General features: G+C 40.5%; 3 protein-coding genes across 6 annotated transcripts; 1 reads left to right on the top strand and 2 right to left on the bottom strand.

Annotated features, from left to right (window-relative positions):
• Positions 1–248: 248 nt before the first annotated feature.
• On the bottom strand, positions 249–9,801 carry LOC6572173 (C-1-tetrahydrofolate synthase, cytoplasmic). Of its 2 annotated transcripts, none has more exons than XM_001998286.4 (6): positions 9,639–9,801; positions 5,385–5,447; positions 5,099–5,309; positions 3,517–3,988; positions 656–2,493; positions 249–597 (listed from the first exon to the last, which is right to left on the bottom strand). In XM_001998286.4, the coding sequence occupies exons 1-6, from the start codon at positions 9,707–9,709 to the stop codon at positions 355–357; spliced, it is 2,898 nt and encodes a 965-aa protein (XP_001998322.2). In that variant the 5' UTR covers positions 9,710–9,801; the 3' UTR covers positions 249–354. The 2 variants fall into 2 exon arrangements, with proteins under 2 accessions (XP_001998322.2, XP_043863721.1); XM_044007786.1 differs by lacking the exon at positions 9,639–9,801 and adding an exon at positions 9,047–9,147.
• LOC6572174 (probable methyltransferase-like protein 15 homolog) lies at positions 6,856–8,137 on the bottom strand. Its single transcript, XM_044007788.1, has one exon. The coding sequence runs from the start codon at positions 8,042–8,044 to the stop codon at positions 6,926–6,928; it is 1,119 nt and encodes a 372-aa protein (XP_043863723.1). The 5' UTR covers positions 8,045–8,137; the 3' UTR covers positions 6,856–6,925.
• A 676-nt stretch (positions 9,802–10,477) lies between the features above and the next one.
• LOC6572176 (zinc finger protein squeeze) lies at positions 10,478–19,045 on the top strand. 3 transcript variants are annotated; one of them, XR_006356771.1, is made up of 4 exons: positions 10,478–11,184; positions 14,829–15,441; positions 16,421–18,418; positions 18,545–19,045. XR_006356771.1 is itself a non-coding variant. In XM_032733603.2 (4 exons), exons 3-4 carry the CDS (start codon positions 15,034–15,036, stop codon positions 17,681–17,683), a joined length of 1,671 nt encoding a protein of 556 aa, XP_032589494.1. In that variant the 5' UTR covers positions 10,486–10,580; positions 10,950–11,184; positions 14,829–15,033; the 3' UTR covers positions 17,684–18,329. The 3 variants fall into 3 exon arrangements, 2 of the variants coding, with proteins under 2 accessions (XP_032589494.1, XP_032589493.1); XM_032733603.2 differs by lacking the exon at positions 18,545–19,045 and having other exon boundaries at positions 10,486–10,580; positions 10,950–11,184; positions 16,421–18,329; XM_032733602.2 differs by lacking the exon at positions 18,545–19,045 and having other exon boundaries at positions 10,839–10,856; positions 10,950–11,184; positions 16,421–18,329.
• Positions 19,046–23,926: the final 4,881 nt, after the last annotated feature.

Raw genomic sequence — 23,926 nt, 5'->3', positions numbered from 1 at the left:
ACCGCACATATGTACACATAGGGTTAGTGGTATATTAAAGTAATTTGATAATTACTATTCACGATTTAATCTTATCGACATTCATTGGAATTGATAGACCTCAAGAAGTATATACATATGCATATGTTTGTAATCCGTATAGATCCAGAAAATCCAAGGGCAATTTGGAAACTGTTGAGCTGGAAGTTTCAGGTTTGCTGTGTATATCTATGTAGATCCACACAGATAGAAAGATTTTGTTAGAGCACTCTTGTTTTGATATATAATTTTTAGAAAGAATAGCTAATTACATCAATTTTTAAAACTTAGATTAACGGCTGTCATAATCAGAGTCATAAAACAATCTATCGACTCTTAAAACAATCCTTCGATCTGTCCCGTCTCGGTGTTCAGATCGATGTCATAGATGGCTGGACGAGTGGACAGTCCCGGCATTTTGGTTATATCGCCACACATGGCAACCACAAAGCCAGCTCCGGCGGATACATAAACACTCTGCACCTTGAGGGTGAAGCCCTTGGGTGCACCTTTAATGTCGGGATCGCCAGTAACGGAGCCGGAGGTCTTCGACATGCAGATTGGAAGGGAACCAAAGCCCTGCAAAAGCAAAAACATTTAAGCCAACTCCACAGGGACATGAATATGAATGACTTACTGCGTCGGTCAGGCGCTTGATCTGATCCTTGGCTTCCTGGCTAAGTTCCACTTGGCCCGCTCCGTACATGGTCTGCGCAATCTTGGTCATCTTATCCGCCAGAGGCAGGCTTGGTTCGTAGAGCAGCTTGAATTTGTTATCCTGCTGGCAGGCCTCGATGACAGCCTCGGCCAGAGGCACGGCGCCGGCACCACCGTCTGCCCAGTGGGTGGAGACCACGGCAGCAAAGGCGCCCGCCTGCAACGCGGCCTTCCTCAAGAGCTCATGCTCAGCCGGAGTGTCAGCCACGTGGGCATTGATGCTCACCACAACGGGCATGCCGAACGAGCATCCGTTGGAGATGTGCTGCAGAAGATTGGGTAGGCCCTTCTCCAGCAGCTCCAGGTTCTCCTCTGTGTACTGTTTATTGAGAGGGGCACCTGGCGTAACTGGAGCTCCGCCGCCATGCATTTTAATAGCTCTGACCGTGGTCACCAGCACCATGGCGTCGGGCTTCCTGCCCGAGTTGCGGCACTTGATGTTGCAGAACTTCTCCATGCCAATGTCCGAGCCGAAGCCCGCCTCGGTGCACACGAAGCCCTCGCTGCCCACCAGCTTGAGGCCGATCTCATCGGCGATGATCGAGTTGCAGCCGTGAGCGATGTTGGCGAAGGGACCCGCGTGCACCAACACTGGCGTGCCCTCCAGGGATTGCATCAGGTTTGGTTCCAGGGCATCCTTCAGCAGCACAGCCAAGGCGCCCGTTACGCCCAGATCGTCGGTAGTCACGGGCACGCCGTCCTTGTTGAATGCTACGACCATCTCGCCCAGCCGGCACTTCATGTCCGCCAAACTGGAGGAGAGCGCAAGCACCGCCATAATCTCACTGGCCACCGCAATGGAGAAGCGCGTCTTGCGGCACAAGCCCTTCTCGCTGGGCGACTGGCCAATCGTGATCTCGCGCAAATATCTGTCGTTGATGTCCACCACGCGCTCCCACATGATGGTGTCCACATCGATGTTGAGTCGCGAAAAGGCCGCGGCCTCCTCTGGGGTCAGCTGATCGGGATCCGTTTTATCAATGCCCAGGCGCTTCAGGCGACGCAGCTGAATCGGGGAGAACTTGCGCTGCCCCTTGATCCTCGGCACCAGCCGGTTGTACAGAGCCGTGTCCGATTGCGTCGCCTCGTGGAAGATGCGCGTGTCCAGTTGGGCAGCCACTAAATTGTTGGCCGCTGCCACAGCGTGAATGTCGCCCGTGAGGTGCAAGTTGAACTCCTCCATGGGTATCACCTGGGCATAGCCACCGCCCGCTGCTCCGCCCTTGATGCCGAAGGTGGGTCCCTGCGAGGGCTGGCGCAGTGCAGCGACCACATTCCGCTGCTTGTGCGCGCCCAGCGCCTGGACCAGGCCCATCAGCGTGGTCGTCTTGCCCTCGCCCAGGGGCGTGGGCGTGATGCCCGCCACAACGACGTACTTGCCCACCGGTTGGTCCTTTAGGCGCTGAATAACGCCCAGCGAGATCTTGGCCTTGCGGCTGCCATACATCGACACCTCACTCGGCAGCAGTCCGATCTCCTCGGCCAGCTTCCCGATGTGCTTGGGTCGCTGCGCACGCGCGATTACGATGTCAGACGGCACGGGCCTGGCGGGTCGCAGCGGCAGCACCTGCAGCGACCACTGGCTGCACCTGGCACTTGCCGCTGCCCTGGTGGCCGACACCACGGTGTTCTTCATGAGCATGGCCACGGTCATGGGCCCCACGCCTCCCGGCACAGGTGTCAGATAACCCGCTACCAGCTTCGCCTGCTCGTAGTCAACGTCGCCCACCAAACGGCTGCCACTCGCTTTGGATGCGTCTGCAAGTAACAATGATGCGGATTTTTCAATTTAATTTCCAATGCCTATGCCTGCGCCTACGTCAGACTTACAGCAGTTTGTTGACTGCCGCAGCCCAGAGAAATCTGTTTACTAAGCTAAAAAAAAAAAACCGAGCGTGGAAAACCACTAGCCGAGCTGCTTATCAGGGTCGCAGCTGAGATCAAACGGGGCGATAACCAAGGGAAGCACTTGAAACTCATCGTTAGATTGAACACGGCAAATAAGAGTACTCCTTATCGACTAAAAGATACCCTATACACTCGTTTGAAGAACTTACCCAAAGAGAAGATTTATCAAAAAAGGATTCTTCAAAATCCTATTCAAAGTCATTTCTAGCCGAGAGAGCCCACTTCTAGAGAGGAGATATCTTGAAGAACTCATTTGAAAACCCATTTCACAGAAAAAATTATTCAAAACTTGTGTTATCAGCTTTCAAAATCCTATTCCAGATTTAGATTGGCCTTATTTAATTATGAATAAAAGATGTTCCAGCCGGTAGAGGCCAATCAGCATTTCCAAAAATAAGATTAATCAGAATGTGCGCGAAATAGTGAAGTCATGCTTATGCATGTACGTCCTACTTATGATGACGTCCTACTTTTGATCTACATTAAGTAAATTTCATTATAGCTCAACTATGAATTATGAACTATGAAATACCCTGAGCCTCAACTAATGAATATGCTGAGACCTGAGCTTACGCAGAGCTGACGGACATGACTCGATCAATAGGTAGACATCAACTTTAAGCGTCTGCCGAAACTCCTTTACGAGATCCAAAAGGCAGTAATTAAGTCTATTACAAGCAGGATAGACTGACATGTCAAGGCGGACTGGTAAAATTCCCGCCTTAATATAGAATATATATTCTTAATGATCCCATCTTAATTAAGAGTATACATATATGCCTAATCATTTTGGGAACTTTTTGGCTTTAGCAATTTCTCTTTCTCCCATTTTCAGTTAGGCCTAAAAATTTCTGGTTCGCCCTGTAAGCTCACCTGGCTTCACATTGATGCCACAATCGATGACCACTGCGCCGGGCTTTATCCAGCTGCCCTTGACCATCTCGGGCACTCCGATGCCCACCAGCAGGATATCAGCGCTACGCGTGATCTCCTCCAGGTTGCGTGTTTTCGAGTGGCAAACGGTGACCGTCGCATTCGCCCACTTGAGCAGCTCGGCAGCTGGCGTGCCCACGATCTTGCTGCGACCGAGGACAACGGCTCGAGCGCCGGCGATCTCCACTCCGGTGCTGCGGATTAGCTCGAGGCAGCCCCACGGCGTGCAGGGCAGAAAGCCGTTGAGATCGCCCACGGCGAGGCGACCCTCATTCACTGTGTGCAGTCCATCCACATCCTTGGCTGGGGAGACGGCGTCTGTAATCCGGTGCGCATCGATGGCCGTCTCGCAGTCCAAAGGCATCTGAACAATAATGCCATGCACCTGGGGATCGGCATTAAGGTCGCTCAGCTGTGGGAACACATGACGCGCGATTGATTAGAAACAGCCGAGGTGTTAATTACTTGATAGCAATTCAATTGGGTACTCTATGGGTAGGGTGTGATAATTTTCTTATTAAATATGTAACACATTGAAGGTAAACATTCATTTGCTTATACAGCTTATACAAAAACTAACATAATTGGAGGATCAACAGAATCTGTCATAAGCTCTGATTTTTAATTTAATTTCTTTTGTATTGCGAATATTCGTGTTTTTTGTTTTTTGCATCAAAATTTGTATTTCCCATAAAAAATCCATATTTTCCATTTCGTTAAATCCATAATGTCTAATTTAGAAAGCTTTGAAGAAATTACTTATTATGATTGGTAAACCATCCGAAATTTAAAATACACACCCGTTAAAAATATATAGCTTCTGTGTATATATAAAATAGAAAATTAGCTGTTTTTTCACAGTTTTGACATTTATCTTACTATCGAATAATTCTAAGCATTGTGCTAAAGAATTTATCTTTTAAATTTTTTCAACTAAGCCTAAGCTGTAATTCAAAAAGTTAAACAAAACAGGCTAGCCTGAATTGCATTTCGGTCTGAGAAAGAATATTTTGTAGTCGGTAGAGAGAGTCGGCAGTAAGATTCTGACATATTTTTAAACAATTTAACGAAACGATTTACTTAAATAAAAATAAATAATTTTGGTAATTTGAGTTTCAATTCACTTATTCACTTATTGATCTCATTTGCAAATACTATACTATTTTCAAAGCACAGGTGCCACAGGTCACCTATTTTAGGAACATGCAGTAAAAATATTCATATATAAAAATTATATTTTATTAAGGTGGATTATTTTTAATGCGATAATGACCGAGTCAAGTATAATTCAAATATATATAATATTTGAAGCCTTAATTTTTAGCACACACAACAACTAGGAGGTAGTATACCTAGCAACATGTAAGTATTTACATACATATATATCATATCTACTTTACTTTAATGCTTTCGTTTAACTCGAGCCGACAGACTGCTCGCAGATAATTAATTTCTGATTAGTATTTCTTTTGTCAGCTATTGCATAACACGTTGATTGGCTTTGCCTTTGACTTCGACTCACCTTATCGAGCAGCTCCGACTCGGTGATGGATCTGGGCAGCTGGACGTGCACGGCATTGATGCCGATCTCCGTGGCCGCCTTTATCTTCATGCGTATGTAGACATTGGAGTCCTCCCGGCCGCCCACTTGCACGATTCTGAGTCCGGGCACAAATCGAGCGCCCTCAGCCCTCAGCGCATTCACTTGCTGGCGCAGCTCCTCGCGTATATTCCTGATAGATGGAACAGGTGCACCGTGGTGCATTTAGCATCCAGCATTACAGGCGCCAACTCAGCTGACTACTCACTTGGCCACCGCCGTGCCGGATATGACTTTCGCCTCCACGGTCATCTTTCTCGCTTTCGGCTGTCTGCAAAAACGCACAAAGGATTGAAGTATACGCGAAATATTTGGTCCGTGGACGAGGCACGGTAGCAACGATAGCTAACGCTCGCGTAATGTAACTGAGCTCCTATCGGTCGTGCCGGTGCTATCTATACCCACAGCCGTAGCCGCACATCTATGGCCGGCAATAGGTTTGCCTGTGTGTGTCTACGCTCTATCTCAGGCTAATCTCGCTCCGCCCGCCTCTCCAGCGCCCGCTTATCATCAGACTTTTGTGATTATTCGGTTTTGGGTTTCGGTAGGGTCACAGCTACTCGTAAACAAATACGCGACTGCAGTAGAGAAGACAAGACACGAATTTTCCATTGGCCATACAATCAGATCTCTCTCTCTCCTCTCTTACTCTCTCCTTCTCTCTGTGACCGCAAAATGACATGCGAGTCGGCTTCGACTGTTTGCTTTGGTTGTTTGGTTAAAAGAGTTCCATCATATAAAATATGTTAAGTGATAGGAAAAACCTCTAACAGCCCCTAGTAATCTTAGACTTGGGAAATATAATGAAAATCATTTGAAAAATCATGGGAACAAATATAAATACTTTAAAATACATTCATATGTAATATAATTTACACAAAAAATCTTAAATATTTTTTTTCATTATTTTAAGATTTTTAATAATATACATTTGTTTTTATTTTTACAAACAAAAAAGTATATAATAAACAAACTTTAACATATAGACTAAAATTTTTTTTAAAATAAATTCTAATCCACAAAACAAATTTTTTTTTAAATAAAAGAAAAAGAAAACTTTACAAACATGTATAAAAAAAAAAAAGGTTTAAATTTTTAACATGCAAAAAATTGAAATTTTAAAATATTGTAAGTATATTAAAAATAGAACTAAAATTAATGCAACGATTTAGTTTTAAAAGTTAAATTGCAATCGCTAAGTTTTGATTTTTTCTTCTTTTTTTTTTTCAATATATAGTTATTCTTTATTATTTTTTAAAGACTTACGGATATTGTTAGCCTCTACCACTATAGGAGGCACAACATCAGACAACACTTCAACAACAATTTTTGTTTTCCAAAAGTTTTCCATTATTAAAAAAAAAATCGTCTTTGGAACCACTGTGCGTTTGGAATAATTCTATTTCGTATATATAACACTGATTTCGTAATCTATTTAATGCCTGAATTCGGTGTGAAACAAACAAATTCCACGAGAAAACACAAAATGCAAACAGAAACCATCAAAAAGGAAAAAAAAGTAAAGAGTAGAAACAAAACAGAAAAGTCGTGCCTTATCGCAAGGTGCCAATTGCTATGCAGATAACATGAAAATCGGTGGACATATCAATTAGCAAATTCCAAATATAAACAAAAGAGCGAGAGCGAGAAAGTTAGGTAAGTAAGAAGATAAAGAGGGGTAGAGAGAGTTTCAGTATCTGTTTTATTCTGTTTTATTCCTGACCAGAGTTTTCGTCTTTAATCTATTATTTACTTTATTTTAACTGCGGCGCGCAGCTTGGCCGAGCGACTGCGACTGTTGCGTGCGATCTCCGAGGCATCGGGCAGGATGACGTGTCGATGCAGCTGTCGCCAGTTGGACCGGACGAAGGACTCCATGAGCTCTGGATCATGGGTAAGATCGTGCCCGCTGTATTTGAGCGGCAACGGATTGGCCACGCCCTCAATCACATTTCCATTGAGATGCCGCTTGACAATGGTGTCCTCCAGCGAGTGGAAGGTGATGGCCACCAGCCGGCCCTGGGCGCGCAACAGCAGCTCCTGGGCCAGCACCATGCCGTAGTTGATCTCGTTCAGCTCGTTGTTGACAAAGATGCGCAGGGCCTGAAATGTCTTGGTGGCCACATGCGATGGCCGCTGCAGCTTGTCCCTACGATGTCCCTCGCCCAGCACAGCGGCCACCAGGTCCGCCAGCTGGCGAGTGGTTTCTATGCGCTGCAGCGCGTTCCGGGCCTCGACAATGGCGCGCGCTATCTTCTTGGCCGCCTTCTCCTCGCCATAGACGCGCAGAATGCGCGCCAGGTCTGCCTCCTCGATGCGGGCCAGCACATCGGCGGCGCTGACTCCGCCTCGTCCGCAATCCATGCGCATGTCCAGCGGCCCGTCGTGGGCGATGGAGAAGCCGCGCGCAGCTTCATCGAACTGCATGGAGCTGCAGCCAAAGTCGAACAGCATGCCATCGAAGCTCCGAGGCGGCACATCTAGAGCTTGCAGCAGCTGCGGGAGGTCCGAGAATTTGCCAAGCATGGGGATTAGGCGCCCTTCGTAGTTCTGCTCCTGACTCATGCGCTGGGCCAGTTGATGGGCTACTGGATCTCGATCGAGGGCGTAGACTGTGGTCTCTGGGCAGCTGTCTAACAGCTTCCTTGTGTGTCCGCCGGCGCCAAAGGTCATATCGATGTACTTTCCACCAGGCTTCGGCTGCAGGTACTCGATGGCCGTCTCGCAGAGCACCGGCACGTGCGGAGCTGCTTCAGCTGGAGTTGAAGGCGCAGCCGCAGCTGTGTAGAGTCTATTCTGTATTGCTGTTAGTCTTAGTCTGGTCAGGAATCGCTGCATCAGCTGCTGGGCTCTAATTGCGTTTGCCATCGTTCAGATACTGCAGAAACTCCGAGCTGAGCACCTGGTTACACTGGGCAGCAGTTAAGCCCGTTGCCGTTGACTCGAACCGCCTCGTATACTTCTTCGCGTAGACGTTATTCGAGAGCCTCTCCAAGGCGTCGATCTGCCTGTTCAGCTGCTCAGTGGCTGCTGAGTTCTGACTGGAGGCGTCTTTTAGCCTGGCCGCTTGCTTACGGATTTGCTCGCCCAGATCCCTTTTAGATGGGAGAGAAAATGTTGTTTGGTTTTCAAATTCACAATTTTATGTGATTGTTTTATGTTTCGTTGCAGCGAAAACTTGGCAATAGTTCAACTCAAAATGGTAGACTCAAGAAATGAACAAAGACAGTCGAGTTTTAACTGGTTTTAGCACTCCACAATCATAGAAACCCAATATGCCTGTTGATTAATTCCAGTTAAAGAAATTCAAGTAAGCAATATAAGCTCAGCAATGACAGAGTACAGGTAGAAATAGGAAAAAAAAATACAACTATTTATTATACTGAATACCTTTACAAAAGCCAAACAAAATCCCAACAATAACTGAGCCCACTCGAAGCTAAAAGGCAACAAGCAATAAAACGTTGGAATTAAATCACTAAGATTCAAATTCAGAGTGGAGATAAAACTAAACTTCGGGCAAATAGATTCAAGTATTTATTATACCGAAAAGTTTTGCCACTGCCAAACTAATGTCTTCCACACATTTATGTAAATCCGCAACAATTAAGTAAATTCGTTCACAGTCTTCCAATAGATAAATAAAATAGTGAACGTTTTCCGATTTGGGACGCCTCCATAATATTATAATGCCAATATGCATAGAAAATCAATCAACTGATAAGTTGGTAATATATTGTTTTAAATATTTATTTTTGACTTTATTATGCCACGATAAACATACGATTTATTTATTTTTATTAAGTTTAGATTAAGTTAAGGGAAACGAAATATTTCTGCATATTCATAAATTCGCTTTTAGACACTTACATTGTCGATTCCTGGGCGCCAAGAAGGAAACTCTCAGGTATTAATTGGTAGGCGTATTTAGAAGACATTGTGAAATACGATTTTTAATTAAGCCAAGGCACACATACAAAAAAACCAAGCAAGCCCGACAAAGAGCGCTAAGACACTGAAGCTGCTGCTTATGTTAAATTGACAAATGTTCTACCCAAATACGTTCCACAATCATTTTTTCCATTGTGGCATTGCAAGATATAGGCAAAAAACAATTGCTGACCAAAACCTTACAATCCAGTTTAAATTATGGAAGCTGTTGGCATGTGCCACAGCTGAATGAAAACAAGTTTCAGAAAGTCCAATAATACACCGCACAACTTACGTTCCACTATGAAACATGTTGCCATGTGCAACAACATTGAAGAGCGTTAATATCAGCGACAACAAATTAACTGCGCTGTTCTTACTAATTTCGACCTAAAACACATCGACTGAGCATGGAAAGTAACACACATTTGGTTTTGTAAGCAAATTCAAAGTGAGATGGTTAGATAATGCCCATTGCAAGACTCCGCTGAACGAACATTTTACGGTATGTGTCTGGAAGTTGCTCTCTTACCTGCCGACTTTCGTTTTTTCTGCTGGCCACTTCTCTAGTACGTTCAGAAATCTCTTATATGGTGCAGACATACTTAAAGTAACACAATTTCTAGAAGTTAATATTTTGTTACCGCCAAAACAAAAACATTGCACGCGCAGAACAGCTGAACAATGTGGTCATTTAGAGCACTGAAAACGGCATTTTACTCCACTACAAAACAATGTTGCAAAGCGTTAAAACGTTATCGTACACATAAAATATCGATAGCATGAATGCATGGAGCGAATATTTAAATTGTATAACAGGCAAAACCTTAAATTTTAAGACTCAGCAAACTCTCCTTTAGTAAAAGCTCTAAACATAAATTAAATAGGATTGGAAATAATTCTCTATTATTATTTTAAAAGGGTTTGGACTCACCATCTCTGTTTAGATTAAAATAACATTTTAAGTGATTATTTTTTATTTAAAATTTAAAATAAATTTAGTGAATCATGTCCTTACTCGATAATGGTAACGTCCTTTACTTAATACTTTTAAGTTAATTTGAATTACCTTTCCCTGCGTATTCATAAAAAATACAGGGTACTCAAAATGTTCATAGAAATAAAAACCAATCAGAGTAAAACCGGAATAAAACACAGAGAGAGAGTCGTAGAGAGTACAACAGAAAGACAGAGAGCGCAATAGTGGTGAGCAAAAAACACACACATAAAAAACATAAACAAGCATTTTTTCAATGCGCGTGCAAGAGGGAGAGCGAACGAACCAACAGGCACACATAAGCACACACACACCCAGGTACTTACGCTCACAGCTGCTTTCCGATTGCAATGTCATGAAAAAAGTTGAGTGGTTTTTTCAGTCGAGTTTTTGCCACCGAGCCGAATGGTTCCTCTTCTTCACACTCGTCTTTTTTACGTTTTCCGTAGTGATTTGTTGTTCGCGTACGCTCAGCATGTAAATAACGAGGGGTGAAACGAAGCACAAACCATAAACGAAACGAATGTTGCATGCTGTAAATCGTGCGATCTCCCCTCATTCATCATTTATAATTAATCAAGGCGCCAAAATTAAGTCGCGCCAAATTTTGCAAAAAAAGAGGGCAGCACAAGTGCAAACACACACGCTCAAGTGTGTGTTGGTGTGTGTATATATTTTTGGCGTGCGCGGCCATTTTTTTCCTTAGCTCTCAAGTCTGCATGTGTGTGCGTGTGCTTAGTGTACTCCAAATTCGTAAGAGAAAACGTAAAAAGTGCAAATAGACAAAATTAATAATAATAAATAAAAAGAAAAAAATTAATGAGTATCTTCGGGTTGTTTACCTAGGTAGGCAAATATCGTAACCAAACTATTGCTCCCTACGCACGCAAAACGAAAGGTGAAAACATAAAATCACATAAAAGTTGTGAAAGGATAGCAGAACGGAACGCGAATATTTGTCGAAACACCCCCTTCCCCACCCACACTAATAGGTCAGTCAGAACACGTGCTTTTACTACGAAAACATCAACAGAAACGCGCGCAAAAAAGAGAACACAATAACAACTGCCATTTCCAGTTGGTAAGTACTTCCAAATGTTTTTTTTTTTTTTTACTTTTCCGAGCAAAATAGCTGTTTTTATATTTACAGTGCTTATATGATTACAATTTCTATGTCGATCAATAAAAATCCTCACAAATAATAAATATCCAATTGTGTTATAGTCTAGAGATATAAGATAATTTGAGATTAGAAAGCATTTATTCAAAATATTTAAAATCCGCTAAGCAAAACAAGTTCACAATTTGCAGTGCTAAAGAAAAAATGTGTCATCAAAACATTTGCCAAATGCAAACGGAATTGTAATACTGTGCAACGACGGCTGCCAATATTTACCCACCCGCCCTGGTCATTGTTTGACTTCTTTATGTGCCATTCATTCGGTGGCGGTTTGTGTGTCGTCTTTTTTTATCTCTGCTGTTTTTGCTCTCGCGCGCTTCTCCTTTCTTTTTTTTGCACATTTCACCCCCGCCAACCGTTGTAGCCTTTTTTCGTTTATTTGCTTAGCAGTCCAAGCTTTTGTTCCGTTTTTTGCAGCTTGCTTCTGTCCGGCTCTTCATTTGTTTATGTTGCTAACTCGCTCGCGCGCTCTCACTCTCTCTGTTGCTCTCTTATGCTGTTCAGCTGCGGTCGCTGCTCGAGCTCAATTAATTTTCGTTGATTCGTTTTTTGTACACTGTGTGTGTGCGTGTGTATATGTACGTGTTTACTTGAATGTTTTTTTGTGTGTGTTCGTTAAATTTTTTGTGTATACCTATTTTTTTTTATACATATGTACATACATATGTATGCTTCTGAACAGCAACGTTGGCGTTAGCGTGCTTTGGGGCCGCCTGAGTGATTCCGTCTTCAGCTGTAGTCGCTGCATTGTATGGGTGTTTGATGTGGTATGTTTGTTTGTTTGAAGCCACTTTCAACAAATATGAGTAGTAATAATCTACGGCAGTATAGTTTGAGTTTTAAGTTGTATTACTGATCCATTCACTGCAGGGTCAACAAGCGACTAAAGAATCCTGTGTGCCTTTTCCCTTAAGCCTTTGCCCTCTGCTCAACATCAACAGAAAAAAAGCAGCTACAACAACAACCGGTTTTTTGACCAGCCAGCTATAAAAATGTTTTAAGAAAAAACCAAAAGAAACACAAAAATTCTGCTTCTGACGTCAACTGCGCAGCAGCGGCAGCAACGACAACAAAACAGCTACGCACTGCGTCTGTGTCTGCCTGTATGTGTGTCACTCATTCTCCCACTCTTGTGCGGCGCTTAGCCGCTCCATCTCTTTCATTCACTCTCTCGGACCGATTTAATAACTCAATTTGTTTTATTTCAATGCGGCGCGCGCCAATTCAGAGGTTTTTCTTATTGATTTTTTTCTACAAATAATGAAAAAAAGAGAAAAAATACAAAAATGAGGGAAACATACGTAAAATTCGGCGGACAAACACCTGTGACAGCTTTTTGTTTACGAATTCTGGCTATTTGTTGTTGCTTTATGGGTCAATCAGAGTGGTTTAATTAAAGGGGAAGCTCATATAAATTTGTTTATGTATATAATAATGAATGCATTAGTATTTAAAAATGTGTTTTGAAATGGATATAACTTTATTTTATTATTTATTTTATTTACCCCTTCCGTTGTCTTTGAATTTGCTTATGAATACAGGCACAACTATGTAAATACACATGTATGTATATATATTCATATTCAACTTGTTCTTGTTCCCTACTTTTATTTCTTTGTTTACAATTAGTTAATAAGTTCATCTTAAATTGAATTCTTACTTATTGTAAATAAACAAAAGTAGGATTTCCGACACCACGATTTTTCTTTGATATCACAAATATACGTTTATTATCTGAGCATTAGTGAATGAATGATTCTGAAAGATATAAAATATACAATATCAATAAAAAGGAAGACAATCAAGCTCTTACAGAGGCTCCAACCGAAAAACTTTATAGTTTAATCATTCAGAGAACAAATGTTTTAAAATCGATGTGCATTAATTATATACATATGTGTATAAATAAATGCTGGGACTAAAATTTTTAAATTTTAATGCTATATTATATTTTGTGATCTGATACGATCCATTAAAATCTATATTTCTATAAAGATTGTATCATAGTATAAATCGAAAATTCATTTAAATATTACAATGTATGTATATTTTTATTCTTAAAAATTCATTTTACGTCGTATTCAAATTATGTTAAAGCAATTTCAAATTAAAATTTATTTGATACATATGTACATATATTCGATATATCTAGGTATATAATAAATAAAATAGTATTTTGCTAAAATATTGCTATTTAATTTGGTATTGTTTTTACATCTCGAATTTCAATAATGATTTAATATTTTTACTGCAAGAGAAATCAGTTTATTTAATCTCAAACAACAAAATTAAATTATTAGATTTTACTAATTGACAATTCTTAAGCAAAATAATAATGGTATAATTTATAACTTACATATTATATAACATTAAATATGTTATTCATATACATAAATCAAAGGTTACATTATAATACACCATTATTGTATTATCAAATATCCTATTTCTTTATCTTTGATAGACGGTTAAAAGTCTAAAGACAGCATGCATTCATGTTTTACTACCTATAAGAGCATAAACTAAAAATTTTGCACTTATATAGTAATTATATTTGATCTGTAATCTTAGTTAAATGGCCTCATAGGTTTTATGGTATATTTGCATGACCTATAGTTTACCTATATGTATGCTTTTTCAGGGTATGTCCTATTCGATAGCTCCCGGCTAGAACTTGCATACTTATTTTGTTTTAGCATAATTTGAATTAGTCTTCTTTTGTTATTCTGCAATTCTTGAATGTATTCCAAATCAGATAAGTGCCTCTCGTCTATTCTTTATTTAGCATCTGCTTTGGGGAGCCTCATCTTTGTGGCAGATTACGAATTGCCCCATTTTCGCAAAGAGTTTTGCTCTGTGTTCTTCAGTTCTCGAGGTGATTGACACGTTCCACTGGCGCCCCTGACTCTTAGCTGGCCTCCCGGCTCTTTCTCAAAGAGTGCAAAAAAATGGAGAATTTTATTTTCGTTGCTCTCGTTCACTGTAGAAGAGAGTATATAAGTTTTGCTATTCTTGGTTAATTTTAACGAGATACTTGTTCTGGAGCCATGATAGATGTAAAATACATAAATTTTTCTTACAGATTTACTAAGAATTCAAGCATTTATTAATTCAGTTTAAGAAATGTCTAAGTCCTGAGCGGGTATTGAGTGGACCGATACGCCCGACTATAATACTTCTACTTGTTCTTTTTGCATTTTTCATATAAATGAAATGTTGTGTTGTCACATCGGATTTTTTGCTGTGCACAAGCGCCTTTTTTGTTTATCTTGTGTTTTTTTGGCATTGTTTTTTCAGTGCTTGGCTTGCAAAGTTTTGTTTTATTTATTGCACGTTTAATTCATAAACAATTAATTAATTCATGCACATTTATGTTAAATTTATGTACAAAAAGTCTCAAAAAAATTGCCAACTATTTGTAAAAGAAAAAATGAAGCAACGCGAAAGCCAAATGGAAAAATGGAAAAAGTAGTTTAACAGTTCTGTTGACTCTACAGAAATTTGCGACGGAAGCCTAAATAACAATTACAATATTTCTGTATTTTCAGCATAAAACCTGAACGACAAAAAAGAGTATAAGCCAAGAAGTTGTGTAAGCCGCGATTCGATTTCAGTTTAGTCGCAATCGTTGCCCGGCTCGGTTACGCTCTCTTTCTCTCCAATCTCCGCTGAAGCGCTCGCTTTTGCAAAGGCCACAATCTGGACGCTCGCACGATCGCCTATCGACCGCTGAACCTAGGCGGGCAGCCGCTTATGGCTGCCGAACTGCCAACGTCGACGCCGAATGGCGCTGGTAGCGAGTATCACCTGCACCGATCCATCGACCAGCTGCGCACGCTCAGCCACCTCACCCAGCAGCAGCTGGTCCACGACTACAAGCCCTTCAACATCAACGAGTTCCGCCAGAACGTTGAGCGTTTGGACTACTCGCGCAAGAACGGGCTGGTGCAGCAGCAGCAAATATTGATTGACCAGCAGCAGCAGCAGCAGCAACAGCAACAGCAACAGCAGCATCAGCAATCGCATCAGCATGATTCCGAGCAACAGCAGCAGCAACAACAACAGCAGCAGCTGCTCCATCAGCCGCAGCTAAAGGGCAACTACAGTGCTCCAAGCTCGCCGGCAACGCCTACTCAGCTCAGCGAACACCAGGAGCAAAAGGTGAGTGAAGCCAAGTTGATATTGGTATTGGGGATCAAATATATAAGAATATTAAATTTATAATTCTAATATACCATAACGATAATTGACATTTAGAAAAGGTATTTTGCATGGTTTCCGTAGGGACAATAATTATAATATTATCTTTCCCCTTTAGTAATAGTATCATAATAGATTCTGCAAAAGAGATCGACGTATAGCGATTTCGAGTGTAAATGGAGTATTTGCAGTCTATTGGATTCAACCACCGACTAACTATGTTAGCCACTTGAGCACTGATACTCAGTAGAGTTAGAGCATAATATTTATAGGAAATATGAACGATGTTTAACTGTGAGAAAAGAAAGACGTTTGTCTGACTGACTGAAAATGAAAAATGCCACGTTGAGTGAATTATTTCCAATGAACAAGTCTTTCACAATTAATTTCAAAATATATCAAAGCAATATATTTAATTTTCTATTAATTACTGCAGTTCTATATTCTCAAGAGATACATTTTGATGGAAAAATCAAAGTTGGAATCTTTAAAGCCAATTCAATTATGTATTTAATAGGATCTTGTCATTAAAATCAATAGGAATCTATAATAAGGAAAAAAATGTTGAACTTTGTAAAACTTATAATTTATTTATAATATGTTAAAATTATTTGTAATTTTTAAATGTCTACAAACTTATTAATTGTTTATAATTAATGCAGAATTTTTTTTTATTTTCTTTTATTTATAATTACTTATTGATTAGATTTAGTATTGTTGATTGCTAAATTTTCATTATTAAAATTTTGATTATGGAAGTATAAATATAGAAAAATCATTTAAATGATGTAAATATTTATCATGAAATATTTCTACGTATTCTATTATATTATGTGGGACCATTTTTATTGCATCTCTACGAATGAAATCTATTTACATTCTTCATTGACAGACTATAGTATTCAATAAAACAAAATTGTTTCTTTTTCTCGAATTGCAGTATGATCCGAGTCGTCCGCCCTCTCGGCAGCAAGGTGGCAGCAATGGCAGCAACGGCTCATCGCCCGAGGATCAGCGCCAGGGCGGGGAGCAGACGAAGCCGTACAAGTGCGCCTCGTGCAGTAAATCCTTCGCCAACTCATCCTATTTGTCGCAGCACACGCGCATCCATCTGGGCATCAAGCCCTACCGCTGCGAGATCTGCCAGCGCAAATTCACGCAGCTGTCGCACCTGCAGCAGCACATACGCACGCATACGGGCGACAAGCCGTACAAATGCCGGCACACTGGCTGCCCGAAGGCCTTCTCGCAGCTCTCGAATCTGCAGTCGCATTCGCGCTGCCATCAGACGGACAAGCCGTTCAAATGCAACTCGTGCTACAAGTGCTTCGGCGACGAGGTGACGCTGCTTGAGCACATACCCAAGCACAAGGACTCGAAGCATCTGAAGACGCACATTTGCCAGCTGTGCGGCAAGTCCTACACGCAGGAGACCTATCTGCAGAAGCATCTGCAAAAGCACGCCGAGAAGGCCGAGAAGCAGCAGCAGCGGCACACGACGCCGGCCGCCAATCTGCAGCAGCATGTGCCAGCGGGCGGCATTGGGCTGAATCTGCAGAGGCAGGCGATGAACGACGCTAATGCCGCGTATTGGGCCAAAATGGGCGTTGATAGCGCCGCCGCCACGCTGGCCGAGGCCATACAGCAGCAGCTGCCGCAAGCCAATGGCAGTTCGTATGCCAACTTTGCGACTCTCCAGCATCAGCAGCAGCAACAACAGCAGCAGCAGCAGCAGGAACTGCTGCAGCAGCATCATCAACGCCTGGCCAATAGCGGCGGGGATACGCCAGGGCACTCGCAAAGCCCGCATGACGAGGCTGGCGAGGATCTGGTGCTGCGTCAGAGCACGCCTCAGCATCATATGCAACAGCAGCAACAGCAGCAGCAGCATCCACAGCAGCAGCAGCAACATGCGACGCACGCTCATTCCCCTGGACCGGGCACCTCGGCCTTCACGCCGCTGAGCGCCACCGTCGCACCACCGCCCTCGCATCTGCAGCAGCATCGAGCACCGCCCGCAGCCACTGCCGCCTACCTGTATCAGCAGAATGCAGCCGCTGCTGCTGCCGCCGCCGCCTTTCCTACGCAGCTAATCTCGCTGCATCAGATACGAAACTATGCGCATCAGCCGAGCACCGGAATTTTGGCCAGCGACCATTTGGCTCTGGGTCTCAGCACCGTGGCCAAGGAAAAGGCCCAATAGTATCGGGCGACCGGCCACAAACGGCAGCCGAAGGAGCAGCAGCTACGATGACAGCGAAAGCAGCTTAAGTTAAGTTAGGGTTAAGTTAGGCTTAACTTGGGCTGATTTAGAGGGAGGGACAGCTGTCGATGCCTGGTTTCCTCTATGCGCCTCTGATGAGGCTGCACAGCACGACTAAAAAATACCAGCGGCAACTGTGCTGCCCCATCGTAGACATAAACACATTTAGTAACTCCACACTGCCTCAAGAATACAAATATACCTATCAATGTGACAGATGCATACAGCAAACCAGGCTTTGACAGCTGTAGACCGCAAGGAAACTACTTGAAGGTTATTTTTAAAGCAAACTCAGGGTTTTCACTTAGCTTCTAAAACACACTATATATACATAATTACCCTATAAGCAATATTTACAAGCAAGATTGAGGAAACGAGAACACAAAACTCTATTCAACTCGAAATTTCTATTGTTTCCAGTTGCAAACAGTTTTTTGTCCATGATAGAGATAGTCCGTAAGCCTGTACAACAACAACCTATAATATATAGAATAGATCATAGGTGCCGTACAAAGTACTGCGATAGTTATATATCCACGAGTGTACATATTATAACTAATTATAATGTGCTGTACAAGTCAACGTATCAACGGAGTTATACAATCAACAATTTGTCTGTATAAATCTAGAGTTAACCAAACTACTCTAGGATCTATTTTATATTTAATCATACACGTAAGCGAAAAATGAACTTGATTTAAAAAGCAAATGATGTAAAAAGATTAATGAATAAAAACTGAGAAATATTTATAAAAGCAAATTAATTTATGGATTCTACATCGATTTTATTGTAATTTGAAGGTCCGGCAACCGCAGCGAGGATCAAAGGAAGCAATGATGCAGAAGCAAATGCACATAATCCGCTTACGTTGCTTCGGGAGAAGAGAGCCGAAGTCTCACAAGAGATTTACGTTCTCAGATGTTTAGCATTTCGCGTCCTTCCATATCTTCATATTACCCTCAACAGCAAAGAAATCGAAATTGAGAAACAGCAGCTGCTACCGCCGATTGACGTCGCATTTCGAAGATTAATGATAGCATTGCTCGAGCGGAGCTCAAATTTGAATATATGGGCATTCATTGAATCGCTGCTTTGAGCTAAATTTAGATATTACAATATTGGCTCTAACATTGAAACGGATGTGCGAAATACCAATACATGCAATCTTTAATTAAGCAGAACTGCAGATTTTTTGTTTTTAGTTTTATTTTCCAAATTTAGTATTTTTATTAAATCCTCACATCTGAAATTAGTTTGGAAAAGTATATTTGCTTTTATAAGTGATATGTATTATATAGTAATTCACGTCTATCATTGCATATCACAGAAGATTATATGCTATTAAATACAATTTACATTCCTATTCAAATATATAATATAATAAAACTCGTATGAAAATATTTATATGGCATTTGTGAGTGTATTCAGCTTTCAATATGAAAAGACTATAAATTTCTTTCAATTCTGGTTTTTTCTTCCCCAATAACAACATTCTGCTTTTAGGGAACTACCGAACACATCACGAATTTCAACTTATGGCTACAAGTGCTCACTCGAAAAACGAGTACATCGAAGGTTCTCCTAACGTAGCTTAAAGATTTGTATGATTTTGCTCGTTTCGCATTGCTGGTGCTTATGGAGAAAAAAGAAAGAAACTATATTAGAGAAATGTGTAAAATGATAGAATAAATGTGTGATAAGAATCATTCTTCTTTTATTATATATACATATATATTTTATAAGTCAAATCTAAAAACAAGTAAGAACGTTGCAGTCGGGCGATACCGATTGCAGAAGACTCATTCACAGCCCAAACGCTGTCAACCAGAGTATATAGTGCAATTTTCAAGTCTAGTGCGCAACAAAAAACAGGGCATGATCCCATTAAAATTGGAAAATCATCGATAGCTATTGCTATTGTATATAATTTATAAAATTTAGACTTTTAATAATATATATGTATTTATATCCATATATTGGATACCGGCTTCAAGCTAGCAGCAGATCAGCGCGATTTTACTATACATGTGCACACACTCATCGTCTATTCTATGCGTACAGACAGAAGCGCGCCTTTTCTCACATTCTTAGAATTTCGATTGATTTCTGGACTTTCTAGCCGTTACTGTAGTTTTGTCTGATGACGCTCTCTTATTAAGCTATTCTATTTTAGCAACTGATTGCTCGAGCAAAGCAGTGGCGCGGGTGCTAAGGGCGACGCAAGTAATGTTAGAGTAGGGGAGGTTCGAACCTCTACTATGTTATTATTATTATTTTTTTTTTTTCATACATATTTCGTTTTTTATAAAATAGATATTTTATTGGAAAGGTGCGAGCTTGACTGAATGGCACTTAATACTTTTCATTTTCTTAGTCGAATAATTTTATAAGTTTAAATTGGTTTCTTCTTAAATAGCCCTCAAATACATATACGCAAATATATACATATGTATATATGTAAGTCTGCACGCATAGCATCAAGCATTCCAGCCTTATACACGCGCTCATTTGTATGTGTGTATGTATGCACACATAAATGCGTACTCTAGCATATTCTAAGAATCTCGTTGCGATTGATTTGTCTGCATTGTTTTTGAATTTCCAGCCACCACTCTGGCTTTTCTTTGCTATGTGGCGTCATAACAATAATGTGATTTCGTTTTAACTACTGTTCATCGAAACAACGCGGTGGTGCTGTAGGGTGAAGCGCCGACGGCCATTATTTTAGCTATTTTGACAAACATGCTGTTTGGGTTGGGTGCGAGTTCAAATCCCGCGGAAAACACTTTTTTGTAAATTGCAAATTTTTGTTATTTTAGCTTCTTTTAAATTTTTTTAAATTCATAAAAATGTTTCTTTTTGTATTATGAATATCTATTAAGCTTATTTATATGTACAAATGCATAAATAGATGGCTGACGTATACAAATGTCGCAATACGGGCACTGTAAATGCCGATTGCCACGCCCCTAGTGGCCGTCGACTCCTCAATTTTAGCCAGTTCTTAGAACGAGCAACCGGTTACCTAAATGCAAAATTTGAATTCTTACGCTCAAAAAATGAGAAAATTACAGGGTATTTTTCGATATGCCACGCCCCTAAAGAGGCTTAAAAATTATTTTTGGGGCATCGATAGAGGAGGCTACCAGTAACTTAACTATCCAAATTTGAAGCTTCTAGCTCTTAAACTGTGGGAGATATAAACTTTTGCGGTTTGCCACGCCCCCTATGGGCGGACATATATCTACCATAGCTCGTTGGACTTGGGGGATCAACCCGCGTATATATACCAAATTTCAGATCTCTAGCATCAATAGTGCCTAAAATATAACAGAATTCGAAAAATCACTATATCTTCAGGTCCGATTTGCCACGCCCCTAGTGGGCGTAGATATATAATTTTTTCACCCATCTTCATAGAATTAAAACATCAGCTTACGTGCAAAATTTCAGCATTCTAGGTTTTTAACTTTAGGAGATACAGTTTTGTCCGATTTGCCACGCCCCTAATGGGCGGAGATATATCCGCCATAGCTTGTGATCTTGGGTGGTCGGCGCGGACCTGTATACCAAATTTCAGCTTTCTAGCTCTTCAACAAACATGATTTCTGGTATATCGGAAAATGCATTTTCCGATTTGCCACGCCCCTAGTGGGCGGATCGGGAAAATTTTAACACTTTATAAATCGGAGATATACACGAGTATGTGTTCCAAATTTCAAGTCTCTAGCTTCAATAGCGCCGAAATAGATTGCGTTCATACGGACAGACGGACAGACGGACGGACAGCAAGACGGACATTGCACAAAACCAATATACTCATTTCACTTTCGTGAATGAGTCTAACAAGGAGAAAATTGAGATAACTGCATAATACCCATCCTGGTCCAATAACAACGAAATATATGTAATAACAATGTACATTCCTACAAAGTTGTAAAATTAGAAAACACCAGCTCCTCATATGTGTTTTAAAGTACTGAATTCTGATGCATACTCACTCACATTTGATACTCTCCATCCCTCGACATTCAGGCATAAAAAAAAACCCAACTTCTCTTGCGCAATTCTCGCAGTCGTCCGCAGTTGAAAGGTCATAGTCTCATTTTATATCAATTCTTTCATCTAGGCCACATCTTTTATAATATCGAATATATAACGTTTTTTTTTTATATCTTTGTCAACTGTTGGTTTCTTCTTAAAATGAAATCCAAAATAAATGAGTAAAAGTCTTATAAAAAATAAAAACAAGTTCTTCACTAAATACAAAAAAAAATTTTCCGATCTATCTTTAATCTTTGTTTAGCAAAGGAATCAAATAAATTAGAAATTAAATCTTGACCTTTACGCCTGTAAAACTGTGAAAGATAACTTTACGGTGTATCTGAAAAGTACATATTTAGTTTTCATATATGTATGTATACGAACAGCTCATAGACAATGATTGGCTTAGACATCACAGATATAATACACCTTACACTTTATGGTATGAAACCAAAATTCAAAGCATAAATTTAGCTTTAAAATATATTGGAAATTGGAAGCAAAAATGAAAATATATTATATTATATTTTTATATATATCATATTTTTATATATGTGCATATGTAAGATAAGTAAGCAAATAAAAAGGCAATAAATCTGAAGCAACTAGAGCTATTTTGAAAGGTAGCCTGAAGCTTCATACCGAATCCTCAAGTATCGATTCTCAAATTGGATATTTATTTATGTAAATAAAAAACCAGTTTGATGAACAACTTAATAGAATGAATAGACTTGATTTTAACTACATTGATGATACGTTTAAATTGTAGATATGAAATTAAAACATGTTGAAATCGTTTGAAACTACATAATATATGTAAATATAATACATTGCACAAAAATAGAAACTAAAAATAAATCAATTTCATAACAAATTGTATCAGCCTAAACTTAAGCCTAAGCTCAGAAACCAGCAGAAAATGAAAAGACGCGAAAACCAGTTTTAGAACTTAACAGGTGTTTCACTCAAGTGGTGTGGAATATACATAAAAATAAAAGTAAACATAGGCAAATAAAAGCAAGAAATAAATACAAAAGAAGCAATAAATTAAACGAAATAAACTATGTTTATGGGCGCATAAAGATAAGTGTCTTTCGCGAACTCGTTAAAATCGGATAAATAGCGAAACGTGTACGATAAGTGAAGCAGTAGAGTGATAGAGAGAGATAGAGATAGGGATGGAGTGCGCCCACAAGAAGTCAATGAGAGGCCATCAAAGGGTTGTGCCAATATTCTGTTTGGCGTAAACAAAGCACATTTAGGGATATTTGTTAAGCATTTGGGCACGAGTGTGATCCTTTATACTTTATTTTTTTTTTGGAATAGGAAAATCCAGCCCTTCTGCGAGGATTGCCGACAATAAACCAACAAATCATCGCTAAACCCGTCAGAAATCGGCACACAAAGGAGCGAACGAGACAGAATTGGCAACACACCACAAAACAGAAAAGAAAAGAAAAAATTGAGAAAAAGCAACCGAAACAAAGATCTCTTGACAATGGCAATACATCGATCTATAATCGATCATTTGGCAGATTGTGCGAATGCTGAAAAGAAGAAAGGGAAATTTGCCAATTGTTGGTGCAACCCCGATCTGTCTCTCGCTCACTCTCTCTCTCTCTCTCTGTCTCCCTCCTTCTCGCTCTAGCTGTGTGGCTGATGTGCGATCTCTTTATATCGAGGGCGCTACGCAATGTTTGCCAATAATTTAATTGATAAATGATTTGAAATTTTGTCGTTTGTTTGTTTTTTTTTTTTTTTTGCCAACTCGCGATCGCATCGATCATAAACGCAACGAAGCATTCAACTTTGGGACTAGTCATTGATTAGCATATCAATATACATTATTATAGATGCTCTAATGATCAAGGGATTGTTGGGCTCTGTATCTGCTATCTGCCATATCTCAAGCAAATGCCTTTTGTTTGCCTGATCTTTCCGATTCTGGGGTGCTGAAATCATCACGAGGCTTTTCCTTTTGGCTGCATCATCACGGCCTTTGTTATGTTAACTATGAGAAAAACGCTGGCTGAGGATCTCGGATGCCACAGGATTTCTTCACTGCTCACCGTCAATTCTTTTTTTTAGCCTGTCCCGCTTGGCTTTGATCGATATGATAATTAGAATGCAATGCCTGA

The sequence above is a fragment of the Drosophila mojavensis genome, unplaced genomic scaffold, assembly GCF_018153725.1.
Source record: "Drosophila mojavensis isolate 15081-1352.22 unplaced genomic scaffold, ASM1815372v1 contig_19, whole genome shotgun sequence".
Taxonomy (NCBI): domain Eukaryota; kingdom Metazoa; phylum Arthropoda; class Insecta; order Diptera; family Drosophilidae; genus Drosophila; species Drosophila mojavensis.
Note: the sequence above shows the minus strand (reverse complement) of the source record. Positions and strands in the feature narration are given on the sequence as shown.

Coding starts and splice junctions, on each gene's coding strand:
- LOC6572174 (XM_044007788.1), bottom strand. CDS start 8,044: ATGGCAAACGCAATTAGAGCCCAGCAGCTGATGCAGCGATTCCTGACC.
- LOC6572173 (XM_001998286.4), bottom strand. CDS start 9,709: ATGTCTGCACCATATAAGAGATTTCTGAACGTACTAGAGAAGTGGCCA. Junction 5,448..9,638: donor GAAAAAACGAAAGTCGGCAG/GTAAGAGAGCAA, acceptor GCGTTTTTGCAG/ACAGCCGAAAGCGAGAAAGA. Junction 3,989..5,098: donor AGTCGGAGCTGCTCGATAAG/GTGAGTCGAAGT, acceptor GTGTTCCCACAG/CTGAGCGACCTTAATGCCGA.
- LOC6572176 (XM_032733603.2), top strand. CDS start 15,034: ATGGCTGCCGAACTGCCAACGTCGACGCCGAATGGCGCTGGTAGCGAG. Junction 15,442..16,420: donor GCGAACACCAGGAGCAAAAG/GTGAGTGAAGCC, acceptor CTCGAATTGCAG/TATGATCCGAGTCGTCCGCC.